This window comes from Lepisma saccharinum, chromosome 26 (assembly GCF_977018435.1).
Source record: "Lepisma saccharinum chromosome 26, izLepSacc3.1, whole genome shotgun sequence".
NCBI classification, from domain to species: domain Eukaryota; kingdom Metazoa; phylum Arthropoda; class Insecta; order Zygentoma; family Lepismatidae; genus Lepisma; species Lepisma saccharinum.
Window position 1 is genome coordinate 33,078,553 of NC_139254.1, and position 13,808 is coordinate 33,092,360.

General features: G+C 36.4%; 1 protein-coding gene across 1 annotated transcript in view; it reads left to right on the top strand.

The window, feature by feature from the left end:
- LOC145979617 (retinaldehyde-binding protein 1-like) overlaps window positions 1-13,808 on the top strand; it is a 48,124-nt gene that overhangs the window by 22,242 nt on the left and 12,074 nt on the right. The window contains exon 3 of the mRNA XM_083112582.1: window positions 9,765-9,856. Coding sequence (XP_082968708.1) covers window positions 9,765-9,856 — 92 coding nt within the window. The remainder of the gene's footprint in view (window positions 1-9,764; window positions 9,857-13,808) is intronic.

A 13,808-nucleotide genomic window follows, 5' to 3' on the forward strand; every position in this document is an offset into this window, starting at 1 on the left:
ATCAATATAACATTAGTATGTGAAATCTTCCTACAAACTAATCCGATATGTACATGATTACGATTTACAATAAACTCATAAAAAAAGTAAAGTGTTCCCCTGTGCTTAGCACCACGCCATGAATGCGTATAGGGGGTGTGGGGGTAACGCCCCACACTTTCTTGATCCGGTCGTGAGTGGGGGGCGATGTGATCAGCACCACGCCCCTGACCGCCTTTACCCCCCAGGTACCCATGTTATACGACGCTGGGTAGGCGCCGGGGCCGCTTCCATCGTTAGAAAAGTTCCCGGATTTGAACCGGCCGGGGATCGAACCCGGGACCTTTAGCATGGTAGTCAGACGCGTTACCGACTTTTTTTTTCTTTTTATTTCCTTTATTTCCTTTTTACAGTTTCAGAATACAAACACAGACCTTTTAGGTTTTATTTACATAGTATGCATAACAGTTAAAAAATTTGCATACGTAGTATGCATAGCATATGAAGAAATATGCTGATATTCTTGATGCATATATATTTCAAATTTCTCACGAAAATCCTGTTTCTTATAGGTAGTAATAAACAAAGCATAATTCCCTAATATCCATTGCACACTATTTAACTTTGTTTTCGGGTAATATGTAAAACTTGGACACAAAAGGTGATCAATCGTAATTTGCATCTGGCTTGTTCTGCATATTATACTAATCATTTTTGTGATATATTCCCACGTTGGTTTTCTAATTTTGCACTCACTGATTAAATGTTTTATACTTTCATCTACATTACACCATTTACGCTGCGGATTCTCCGCTAATCGGAATCGATGAAGTTGCGTTCCAGTTATCAAGATTTGGTGAACAATACAATACCATGCAGACCGTATCTTTGTTGATAAATGTGTTGCATGTACATTTATCCAAACTCTGTTCCAAATAACACGAGGGTTCTTCAACATTATTTTACATTTATGGAGCATACTCTTACGTTTAATTTTGTATATGTTTTTTACAGTGGGTATTTGAAAGTTGTCCGATAATAACAAAGTATAGCATATTTCTACAATAGAATCTACCAAGTATTGATACTGTTTGGGAATAGTGCTTACATCAATTGGATATTCTAACACAATAGTGTTCAAACATTGCTTTAGAATCGTACCTGTCAGACCATCTGAGTGATTTATCATTGCTGCAATGTTAGCCTGAATCATCAGTACTTGACTTTTAGTTGCCACATGAACCAACTTTAATCCGCCACATTCAACAGGTAGACACATTGTTTCATGACTAACCCGAAGGATATGTCCAGACCACATAAACCAATTTACAGCACTCTTCAGTTTCGCAAGGTCTATTTTTCTTGGTGGAAGAACCTTCGCCAGGAACCAGACCTTGGAGAGCGCGAACATATTTACAAAAGCTGCACGTGATATTAAGCTTAAATTCCTAAGTTTATGTTTACATAAAACATCTTTAATAGCTCCTATTACCATATTATAATTTAATTCCTGCATCTGTCTAATTGACCTAGTAAATATTATTCCCAGTATTTTAAGTTTTGGAACCACTTGAAAATTTTCTTGAGATCTGTTTTGATTTGTAGAATTTAAATACATCATACGAGTTTTTTCATAATTTAGCGTTAAACCTGAAATCGGTTTGTATTTCTCCATTTGTTCATATATAACTTTTTTGTCAGTCTGAGACTGAACTAAAATAGTGACATCATCAGCATATGACAATACTTTAATATTTTGATTGCTAATTGTAATACCAGATATTTCCTTTTCTAAAGATATTAACAAAGGCATGAGCGAGACACAAAAAATCAACATAGAGAGAGGATCTCCCTGTCGAACCCCTGCACACACTGGGAAGGGATTCGTTAAGAATCCATTGATTTGAATTTTGGATTCTGCGTGTTTGTACAAACCTTGTAAGGCATTTAGAAAATTACCTCCTAGGCCAAGTTTACCAAAAACATTGAACATATGTTCATGATTAACAGAGTCGAAAGCATGTTGGAAATCTACAGCTAAAATTGCGTGATTGACATTAGCAGAGTTGGAGTTTGAACTCGCAATTACTTCACGGAGTGTTTGCAACACACCATATATATTTTTGTGTTCACCGTAACAATATTGCATCTTGCCAACTAATTGTTCAGCATAAGGAGTCAGCCGTTGCATCATACACCGAGAAAATATTTTGTAATCTGCACACAGTAGAGTTATGGGACGATACTGAGACACTTTCTTTGGTTGCGCTATTTTAGGCACTAATACAATAACACCAGTATTTGATGTTTTACCAGTGATGTGATTCCTAGAAACTGCATTTACCCATTTTGTTATTGTTTTCCCCATCAAATTCCAAAAAGTTTGAAAGAGAGCAGTGGGAAGTCCATCAATTCCAGGGGAGGAGAAAGGTTTCCCCCCATTACTGCTTTATGTACTTCTTCCATAGTGAAGATATTGTCTAAAACATCTCTATCAGTATCATGAAACACTGTTGGAATATTTCCAAAAAATTCGTCAGCATTTGCATTACCATAAGTTCTTTTGTTCGAATAGAGATTACTATAATGGTCATAAATTACTTTCTTAATGTCTGAATGTTTTGTATACTCACGTCCATCGTCCATTTGAACTGTACCAATTTGTTGTCTCTTCGCGTTTTTTCTCTCTTGTATAACATGAGCGAGAGATACGGTTTCATGGCGATCTAAATGGGGAAGTCTGCTCCTAACTTTGACACCATTACGTTTCTGAGAATGCATACGTAATAGTGTGGCTTGGATTTGCTTTATCTCTGTTTGCACTGGTTTACCATTCGTTGCGTCTTTAGTAAGCTCCCGCAACACATTGTAATAGAAGTTATATTTGAGATTCCAATCTTTGGATCGTTCTTGGCAAAATTGAATACAAAATTTTTTAATGCCAGGTTTTAAAACTTTTTCCCACCAACCTATAATATCTGTCTTTTTCTCTAGATCAATTTCCCATTTTTTCCACTGTTCATGAAACGCATTTTTAAAATTTGGCTCTAGAAGAATAGAAGTATTCAATTTCCAATATCCGTACCCTTTCGGAACCTGAGGGATATCCAAATTTATCCACATAATTAAAGCTAAATGGTCGGAAAAACACGTGGGAGTGAGTTGTATTGATGTCACATTTTGACTTAATTTGGGAGTGACATAGAAACGATCTAAACGTGATGCACAGTTGTCTCGAAAATATGTATACCCTGATTTTCTATTATGCTTAGCAATCCAAACATCCACAAAATTAAAACCGTGAACTATTTTTTGTAAAGTATGAGACGTGGAGAAACCAGGCCGTTGATCCTGTGGATATAAAACACAATTAAAGTCACCTGCACATATTATATGCTCTTTCCCCCCTTGTAATTCTGCTGCTACATCAGTACCAAAAAACTCATTTTGCAATTGACGGTTTGTATTTCCAGACGGAGCATATATGTTGAATAACCAAATGTTTGCTAATGTTGTACCTATAATACGGCCAGATGGATGCTGAATAATGTGTAAATCGGCAAACCTTGTTTGACTACTAAAGCCGTTCCTTGTGATTGACACGTGGGGTTTAGATATGACATATACTGGGCTGGTAATTCAAGCTGAGTTACACACACTTCCTGCAGAAGAGCAACATCCACTGAGGATTGTACTAGGAAATCCCCTAAAGCGCGTTGTTTCGTCGGGGAACTTAACTTATTTATGTTCACAGTCGCTACTCTAACAGTTGTATTCATAACTATGTTTATGATGAGGGGGAAAAACAGATTGACTACTCTCGTTAACATGTTGTATGTTTACACTTAAAATCGTTTCATATTCCACACTTTTCCACTTGCTACCCTAGGGGAGAACATCACTTTCTCAGTCACGAGATGGGTCGGGGGTCACCTCCATGTCACTTTGATCTTCCATTACTGCCCCTAATATTGCTGGGTTTTGGGCATCTAAGTCAGAGGTAGGAGTATTTCCAATATTATCGGCACTTGAGGAATCATTGCTTACAACTGTTGATCTACTTACCATTTCACCCTTTTTCTTCTTTTTTGGCCTCAGTGTCATATGGTCGGATGAGGGGTTGCCTCCTCTCGTTGTTGATCTGGACCGGGATCGTCGTGTGTTGACTGATGTAAATTCACTCTCAGCGAACATTTTGTCTGTCAAATTGGGGGAAACCTCCAAAGGTTGTTCAATAGGGGTTGGGGATGTGGATGGCGCATCTTCATTTTCTATTCCTTCCTTTGTCCCTGTAGAACACCTGGTTGCACAAGGTCATCTTTTTCATTTGACTCATTGGCGGTCTGGAGAGACTTTGTCGAGGGGGTTTCGTTGGTGTCGCTATTCTCGGCACTGGGGAGTAAGAGGACAGAGGGTTGATACTTCGGTCCTCGGTCACTAACTGGTACTTGGCTGACGGCAGTCCTAACCAGATTCGCCCTTTGGGCTGTCGCGAAACTGGATACCGTCGCGGTTGCTCTGGTGTCCCTAGGGCGACGCTCGTTACAGCTATTGGCGTAGTGTGATGGGGAATCGCAAATGGCGCACGTTTTTTCCTGTCCATTATAGGTAACCCAATAGCGTGATCCACTTATCGTAATGTATGACGGGATAGCCTTTGTCAAGGTCATCTTCGCAAGTTTTCTACCTGTCCGGACTTGGTATATATGCTGATCGGAATACTTCTCGTCTATCAGTGGTGAGATTATCGTCCCGAATTGTGCTAACACTGTTCGTATTTGGTCGTCACTTAATTCGATTGGCACAACATGTATTCTCACCGTCACATAATCGCGATCTGCCCAAGTCACTTCTATTTCGTAATCACCGTCCACATCAGTATATTTGTAGATACCACCAGACTTGAATAACAATTGCTCACACAGTACTTTCGATAACAGTTTTAAATATACACACTTATGATACATGTCGATTTCAATACTTAGTACCTGCTCTGGAGTAACTTTTAAGGTCTCGCTGATCCATCGGTGAAGATCCAATGTAGTGGGTTTCCGTGTTACTGTTTGAAAGTTCAATTTCAACGTATTCACGCGTTTCAGAACCATTTTACTCACTGAATTTTCACCAAGACGAACGCTAGTCGCGTAAGGAAGCTAACTCACGGAACTCGCAGCGGGAGTAGTCACGCACACGTCTGCTCGCTACCGCGTCCCGAACGAGACTGTGGCTGAGCCACCGCGGCCATACAATACAATACAATAAACTCATATTAATATGAAATTTATCCACTAGTGGCTATTTTGAGTATGCGTCTAAACGTAGAAAAGAAACATAAAAATCTAATTGAGGATAGTTTTTGCCTTAAATACGTTGTAAAACGTTTTTCATGACACATTAAATATATGTGTTATATACCACACATTTTGAGATTCAAATCGAGACAGGCAGCGTAAGAATAGGAAAAGTGTAGGTGTAAGTGTACTGTTCTTTGTATTATTCAATTGAAGAAAACAAATCGTACCTATTATTCATTGTGAGCATATTTAGAAATTAAATTAAATTTTCTGTGTTTAAATGTTGTTTTTGGAATACAGTCTAGTTGTAGCCAAGGTAACTTAATACATAAAGTAGCGCCATCCGAAAATTGCCGATCATGCACGAGCGCGTGACGTCATATAGGATGGTCGGTTATGCTCGGTGCCCCTTCGGTTATTAGCCAAAAGTGGCACAAGAAGCGAAGTAAAATAAAGCAAATCAATAAATCAATCTTTATTTCCACATATACTATCACATTTACTAAATTTTCAATTTTCCCATTAAGGACAAATCAATGTCTTACCCGATTGAATTCGAACCCGGGACCCCTGGTGTCGTAGTGCGTTGTTCTAACAACTCCCCACGGAGATTGACTAAGGGCCTTCGAGGTACTACGGACCTCACAGAACGTCACAGGAGTACTATCTGATTATAAATTATGGATATTAGAGTTTGGATAATAAGTAAATAAATTATATAATATATAATCGGTTAATAAAAAATACCCGTTCTTCATTTATAGAATTTCAAAGAGCAATAGTTTGCCAAACTAAAAAAAAATCCTATTTTGTTTCCACGACAATAAAAATAGAAGGCATAAACGAAAGGAAAAAAAAATGGTAACTATAGATTGACACAGAATTGAATAAGCTGAATTTTGATGTAACTCGTTTCTATGTGGTTCTACTGGTTAACTTTTATTTGGAGTCCAAACTTGAATATCCGTAATTTTTAATCCGATAGTAGTCCGGTATAATCAATTTACAACATTTAACACAACACACTACAAAAGCCTAATATTTAGTTCTCTAACTGAATTGTTCCTTCTTAATAATTCAGAACGTTGCAATCATTTCTAAGACCATTTCAAATTTTACATAATATCAGAAAGTATGAAAATAATACTGATATACTTAAAATCCAATCTTTACCGTTCTCCATAATGTAACTTTATTTTTCAAATTATCAAGTGAAAGAAGCAAATATACAATCTAGATAATAATTTACTTTGCATTTGAAACTTTCTCCAAATCCCCAACCTTCTTAATATATTTATTTACTGTACAATAATTTACGGATCAAAGTTCCACATGCAAAATTTTTTTGGAAAGTTTTATGTGGAGGAAGAATGACAAAGTAGTTTGTAAGATAGTAGTTTCAGATTTCGGAAAGGCAATTCCAGTTTGTAATTTGCAGATATTTTAAATTTCTCTCGTTCAAATTTGGCTGCAAGTTATCGTTGTCATAGTTCTCAAAAATATATCTTTCGTATTAAGAACTTTTCATACACACGCGTGCAGAAGACGAGGTAAATGGTGCAAGTACTAATTTAACTAACTTAACCTACTCGAAATACTTGATGAGTGCTGGGAACATCAAACTTAAATGTCTTAACCTACTAATTCAAGCCTATAGAATTAGATTTATGATCACACGGTAAATGAAACGCTTTGAGAATATCCATGAAAATATCTTAGTTCTTTGTTTAATTAAACAAAAAAAAAAAAAGGGGAGAAAAGTTACATGAACTCACAATGATTGACCGTGCAAGTGTACGAATGATTATTCGTTAAAGGACTTTGTCCACATTTACATGTGTGTCTGAGTTGTATAACCGGAAAATATACTCCAAAGCCGATATGCGACACACATTTGTACATTAACGAAGTAACTTGCATTACATTAATCATAGATCTTGCTCTTTTTGACAGAAATGTACTACATACAAATAATGTAACATTCATTGGTTTATATTGAGTACAAGGGTACAAATTTATCCACAATGTATTTGTAATATACCAAAATTAAAAAAAGTTGCATAATTTTCAATAATGGGTGTAATATTCACTCATGCAATATTTACCATCGTGCATACAACGCTATGTAACTCGAATTGAAGATGTAAGTGAATTTCATTTCCAATAGCGTGAAAGTCAATACGCGATCTTCGAAATACACATTTCCGACAACGTTTTTCACAATAATGTGAACATTCAAATCACAATCAACATCCGTTTGTGTTAAATAAATGAATTTGTTGGTAATTATGAATCCGATTTATATAAAATGTACATACCAAATCAGTTAGGCTCACTACGTACTTCACACTAGTTGAACACATTTTCAAGATATTGATGGCTTTTCTTGTAGTACTGTCGGTTATGTTACGTTGTAGATTTTGAACTTCTTTATTTAGTTAAAGCAGGTTGAAAGAGGTTGTTTGTAATCTTTAATTTATTTGCTTCGTTATGCAGACGTGTGTTTCTCCTTTGTAAACGATCGAATATGTTTTCCAACAAGGAAACATTGCTTGCAGTTTGTATATATACCTTCGTCTATATATTTTTCTCCTTTTTGGCAGCATAGTCTTTAGTCTGTTTAGGGCACGTCTCCTTATTGCATGTCTTTCGTAGCGTACATCTCTGCAAACCTTATCAACACGTCTTACAAGCGAATCATATTGTGAAGATAAGTGTTTAGGAGAACTACACCATTACCTCGATTATTTGGTACTAAAGTAATTGGGTGTAATTTTAGTGATGGCACTGCAGTTGGCTTCAGCACGTTCTTTGGTGGAAAATACAGAAGTTCTGCTTTTAGATCTCGCATATAGTCTTCTTCACAATAATTGGCACTGCACACTTGCATTTTTTACATTTCGTCTACAAGCATGAATCCACTGTTGACTTACGCAATTATCGACTGGAAATCTATTTTTATGTCAGTTCCTTTAGTTTCCTGGTTATAGTTTTCATAGCTTGCTACAGCACAATTAGACATGATTGCAGTCTACAAGTACAAAAATACAATAAAAATAAATTGAACGCTACAAAATCAACAACCTGCTTGTTCTAATTTTTACGACGTGTTAGTAGCTAAATATGCCCCGCACCAAACTCAATTCTTCCCAGATGACGTAATGCATCTATGGACGACTGCGCATACGTACTGCACATAGCAACGAGCATCCCAAAACCCGATCCTCCCAGATGACGTAATGCATACGTACTGCCTAACAACGAGCACCCCCTGAGTTGTAGCATGCTTGTTTGTTGTGGCTAGAACTATTTCCCATGAAATGGTATAACATAGGTGTTTTTAATATAACAAGTAATGGTTGAAAAACTAAACTTAATAATATTTAAGTAGCGTGGCTAATAGCGTAATTTATACTCTAATAGAGCCCAACTTGTGGTAATAAATGGTCTACAACCAGAGGTGAGTAACTGATACGTCTTAAATAAAAGTGTTCTGCTAAAAATAGAATAATAAAGTGTCTTTGAGCTTACGTCTCCAAGAAGACATTTAAAAAAATGGGCAAAATGTATGTATGATACTCTAAACAGTTGAAATATTTGAAGCTGTACTAAACAAATACTTAAGGTGATATTTAGGAAGCGGATACGGGGAAATCCTCTTTGGATATTGCATCTTTCCTTTCAGGTATAAAATGTTATATAGTATACAATATTTGTCTGCATATACTAAAATCCACCGTGGCCGCGGTGGCTCAGTCGGTAACGCGTCTGACTACCATGCTAAAGGTCCCGGGTTCGATCCCCGGCCGGTTCAAATCCGGGAACTTTTCTAACGGTGGAAGCGGCCCCGGCGCACACCCAGCGTCGAATAACATGGGTACCTGGGGGAAACCCTGGGGGGTAAAGGCGGATCAAGAAAGTGTGGGGCGTTACCCCCACACCCCGTATACGCCTTCATGGCGTGGTGCTATGCACAGGGGAACACTTTACCTTTTACTTTACCTTTACCTTTATATACTAAAATCTAGAACTTTTAAAAATGATACGTTCCTGTGGCCTATGTAAGTAACCAAACAATGTGATAACTAGAGAAAACAGATATTAGCAAGAATGGAATGTCAAAAAATAGTTAGCTCGAGAATTGCGAGAAACTTAGACCAATAATCAACAAAAATAATAGTTATAATAATAATTATAATATCTAGAAATTGAACGCTTTCTGGAGATCACATTTTTCAATACAATTTCATTAAACTGTGTATTATTTCCAAAGTTGCTTATAATGTTCGCTTTCTTTACTCTACCATCTATTCATTTCTATCACATTATAGAGTATAGCTATTCTTATTTTAGTTATAGACGTTATATCACATACATATACAAATATATCCTCAAGAGGATATTTGAAAGTTTTCTAAACACCAAAGGTACATTAATTGATTGAAAAGCATTAGTTTACGACTAAATTATGAAAGTTCCATTATTTTTCAGCATTGGAAAATTTACACACAAGATTGGACGACGCATTTCTTCTAGCATTTCTTAGAACCAGAAAGTTCAACAGAGAAAGAGCACTTAATTCTGTAAGTAATTTATGAATTCGTAACTGTAGCAGTCTTGTGCTACGATTGTTGATACGAGTGTTTAAAGCTCAACTGATAAAAATAATAACGTGGCTAATACAAAGCTATTTAATGTAGTTACGATATGTTAATATTGTTATTTTTACAAGTCGTCAAGTCGTGAACTAAATTTGAAGGGAATCTGTGTCTCACCAAGAATATTCTTTTCATGAATAATAAAGCTCGGCTCTTCATCTCGGGTGTTTGGGAAACTGACAAACTGGAATTTTCTGTTACGTTCATTTAGTCGCACTGAATCAATCGAATAAAATAGCATGAATATAATTTTATATTGAACAAAATTATAAACAATGTAGTTCATGTCTGTAACGTTTGCTACTAAGATAAAAAAAAACTTTAAAATATATCGGCTCTAAAATTGCATTTTTTTGTGTATTTCCAGAACAGACTAGAAATATCAAATTTGAGTGAAATACGTTTTCTTGAAATTTGATATTCAGTAGTATGATTTGACCTATAAGTGCACTTATAGCGTAGAAAAGAAGAGGTTATTTGATTAAATTGCCCACACTTAAAATTATGCCAAGATGCCCTTATTCCCCAATTCTTCAAGTGTGATATGCTCTTAATTCTAAGAATTTTGAATCCTAGTGTAGAAAAGAAGAGTTCATATGCCACGATTTGCCCACACTTAAAATTATGTCAAGAGGGGGCATATAGCCCAATCGGCCATGTGTGTACATATTTAAATCTAAAGAATTTTGAATTCTAGTGTAGAAAAGAAGAACTCCCCTCAGACAGATTTGCCCATGTGTGTAAAAGCTACATCTCTCAGTTTGTTGTCCATAAACTTGTCAAAAATATGCCTCTTCTTGATATTGTTTTGGCTACACTTAAAAACTAAGGCAAAAAGTCACTCTCACCCACCCACACCCATTTATATTTACTTCCGGTCCGGTAATAAGCAGAGCTCTTCTAGAATTGCTCTGTGACTCTCTCATTTCTTACATCATAAACATATGATTTTTCACCTATGAGAATAACACTACATATGGTGTCATCAGGGAGTGTATTGTGGAATTCACAGATAATTTTAATGTTTGTCCTGTCATTAACCACAACTTCTTTCCTTTTTGAAGTGTTGATGACAAACATGGGTCTCTGTGCTTTGAATTCATCTGGTGTGTAATACATGTCAGTATTGCCAGTAGTGACCCTTTTGTATGCTGTAAATGCTTCATATAATTTAAGGAAATCATCCTTGGACATGTCTAAATTATAATTTTCTCTAGGGAATACCTCATTTCTGCCATTTTTAAGATATATGTTCATGATGTTGCAGTTATCAAATCTACTTGAATTTTTTTCCTGATTATTGTGTCTTCCAGTCTGAAACAGTATAACCACAAAATCCGGCATGTCATATTGTATACTGGAGAATGAATTTGTAGCATCAAACTCATAATAAGTACCAGTGGCAGGCTTCTGTACACATTGATATGTATAAAATTGTAAAGGTACCTGTGGGTTTTTTAGGATATCTGCTTTGTATTTAAGAGCATAACTGGCTTCATATTCAACAACTGGGATTCTTAGCTCCATAGTCTGAATAATGCATTTGCCTTCATCAGGTAGGGTATTGAGCAAAGCTTCCCCTGTAGAGTTTAATGTGCTGTAATTCATCATAGCATTATTATCATTGGCAGCTCTTCTAAATGTGATTCTTAAACCACCCTTCCACATAATATCTTTGTAATCTGAGAAGAATCCTGGTAACAGGCGCATGGGGAACAGCACTGTTTGGCTCTTAGATATAATTTTATCACCAGCCTCAAATCCACCTATTTTGTAGTAAGAAGCCTCGGTTTTGGATAATTTTAGTGTTGCCAAAGCTGTGGAGGTAATGCCGGGATAATCCACTCTGTTTATAACAACACCATGCTTTCTGATCTCAATTTCAGAGAACAGATGCGGCACAAAATTGTCTACCAATCTTATATTTGAATTTGCCGGATAATCTGTTCCATCGAGCTTTACAACATCAAATTTGATGTAAAGATCTGCTCTGTGGGGGTGTATAAAGGCATTCCCTACATCAAGATCAACCTCAATCTCTGTGTTGGGTTGATTTAAATTTGCAAATGTCCTCCTGTTTGGGGGGAATGATTGTAGCTCATAACTCTCAATATTTTCCATTTTTTTGTATGTATTTTTATTTAAATATTAATCTCTATGATTGCAGTTGTTGTGGCTCCAGCAAAATCAACTAATTCTTCTTTTTCATTAGTGACCATCAATTCAATGTTATCTATTCTATTATGGCACACAGGAAAATATAATGTTGGGGATGGAGTGTAGATGATTGGCTCCATAAATTCAGAATTAGGTTTAAATGTTGCAATGATGCCAGTTTGTTTGTGAGTGCCTATGCCATTTGATTTGGTGATCATACCCTCAGCCACATTACAGTGAATATTCAGAGTCTCTATGGCTAAGAATTTAGGTATATTAATAGCAGTGTGTTTGATGGCTGGTTCAAGTTTTGTGTTGTTCTCAAAGCCTAACAGCTCTCCTATAGTACCCAGATCCACTGTTTCTGTAGCAGATACAATCTCTACTCTGTGAGTGACAGAATTTTGAGTTAATACTATACCTCTGGGTAATTGAGCATTTAGAGTGGACAGATTATATTGCCCTGGAGTGATGACAATTTTTTGATCCCCTACTGCAATTTTGTTGTTGTGGTGTGTAATATTAGGGATCAAGTACATGCCATAAAATGCTCTGAGAGCTATTGTTTTGGGATACACTATATCATCATGTAATTTGAGTTTCAATATTGAATTTTGGCTGGTGAGATGGAATACCCCCATGATGTTTTAAATACCACAAGGCTTTTTGAAAATCTTCAATTGATGGTTTATTTATTTGAGACATATATCTAAGAACAGATAAACACAAATGTCCACAATTAACATCTTTGAAATTTTGAACACGGGCATTATTGTAATAAAGATTAGCTGATTTTAGATATTTTATTAAATTTTCAGGTGGAACACCTCCAAATGAATCAAACACAAATGCCTTATTTTTTAAATATTTAAGATAACAGATCCAGTGAGTGCCCTGATTTTTGTACTTATCCAAATTAACAATGCCACACTCTTTGTTGAGTGGTTGTTCTGGTAAAGAATCAGACATGTACACACCTCTAAAATTTTTGATGCCCAGTGGCTTGATTAAAGCTTCAATATCTTGGTTTGTAAGCGGCTCTTGTTTTTTTTAAACTTATTCATGGCTCTCTTAACACCTTTGCCTTGTTTCTCCATGGCCAGGTTATGGCGCTTCAATTCATCTAATACTGCCTTATTCTTCTTGGCATCTATTACTGTTTTTGCTATGGCAGCTGATCCCACAGCCAAGCTCCCCATAGCCCCAAGTGCTGCTAAGATGGCCGGGATAGTAAATATGAAACCCCCCACATGTGATTTTTTTCTAGATTGTTGTAATTTTTTTTATTTGGGGGGTACTAAGCAACAATTTCATACCATGGCCCTTTGCAAGACAAGAATTTTTTTTCTTCCGCTGCTTTTTGGTTAAAAGACTATCAATAGTTTTAAGAGATTTAAGACCTGCATAAGGTATTTGATACATAACACCCTTAGCCTTTATTGTAGGTTTATTATATACATATTCACAGCCCCCACCCCAGTTTTTGTTTGGTGTTCATAGCCATGGTGGTCCCCAATGCTGCTATTCTCTCACTCAAAGAAGCATCTTTGCTTACAAATCTACCAAATGCAGCCTCTTCTAATTTTTTGTCTGCAACATGTCTCTTGTCAAGATCAGAATGTGTGTTGTATGCTATGTCATGGTCTCTACAAGCAGCATCTAGGGGATTAACACCAGGATCCCCTCTGTTTAATCTATGGTCCAATTTTGTACCGGGACC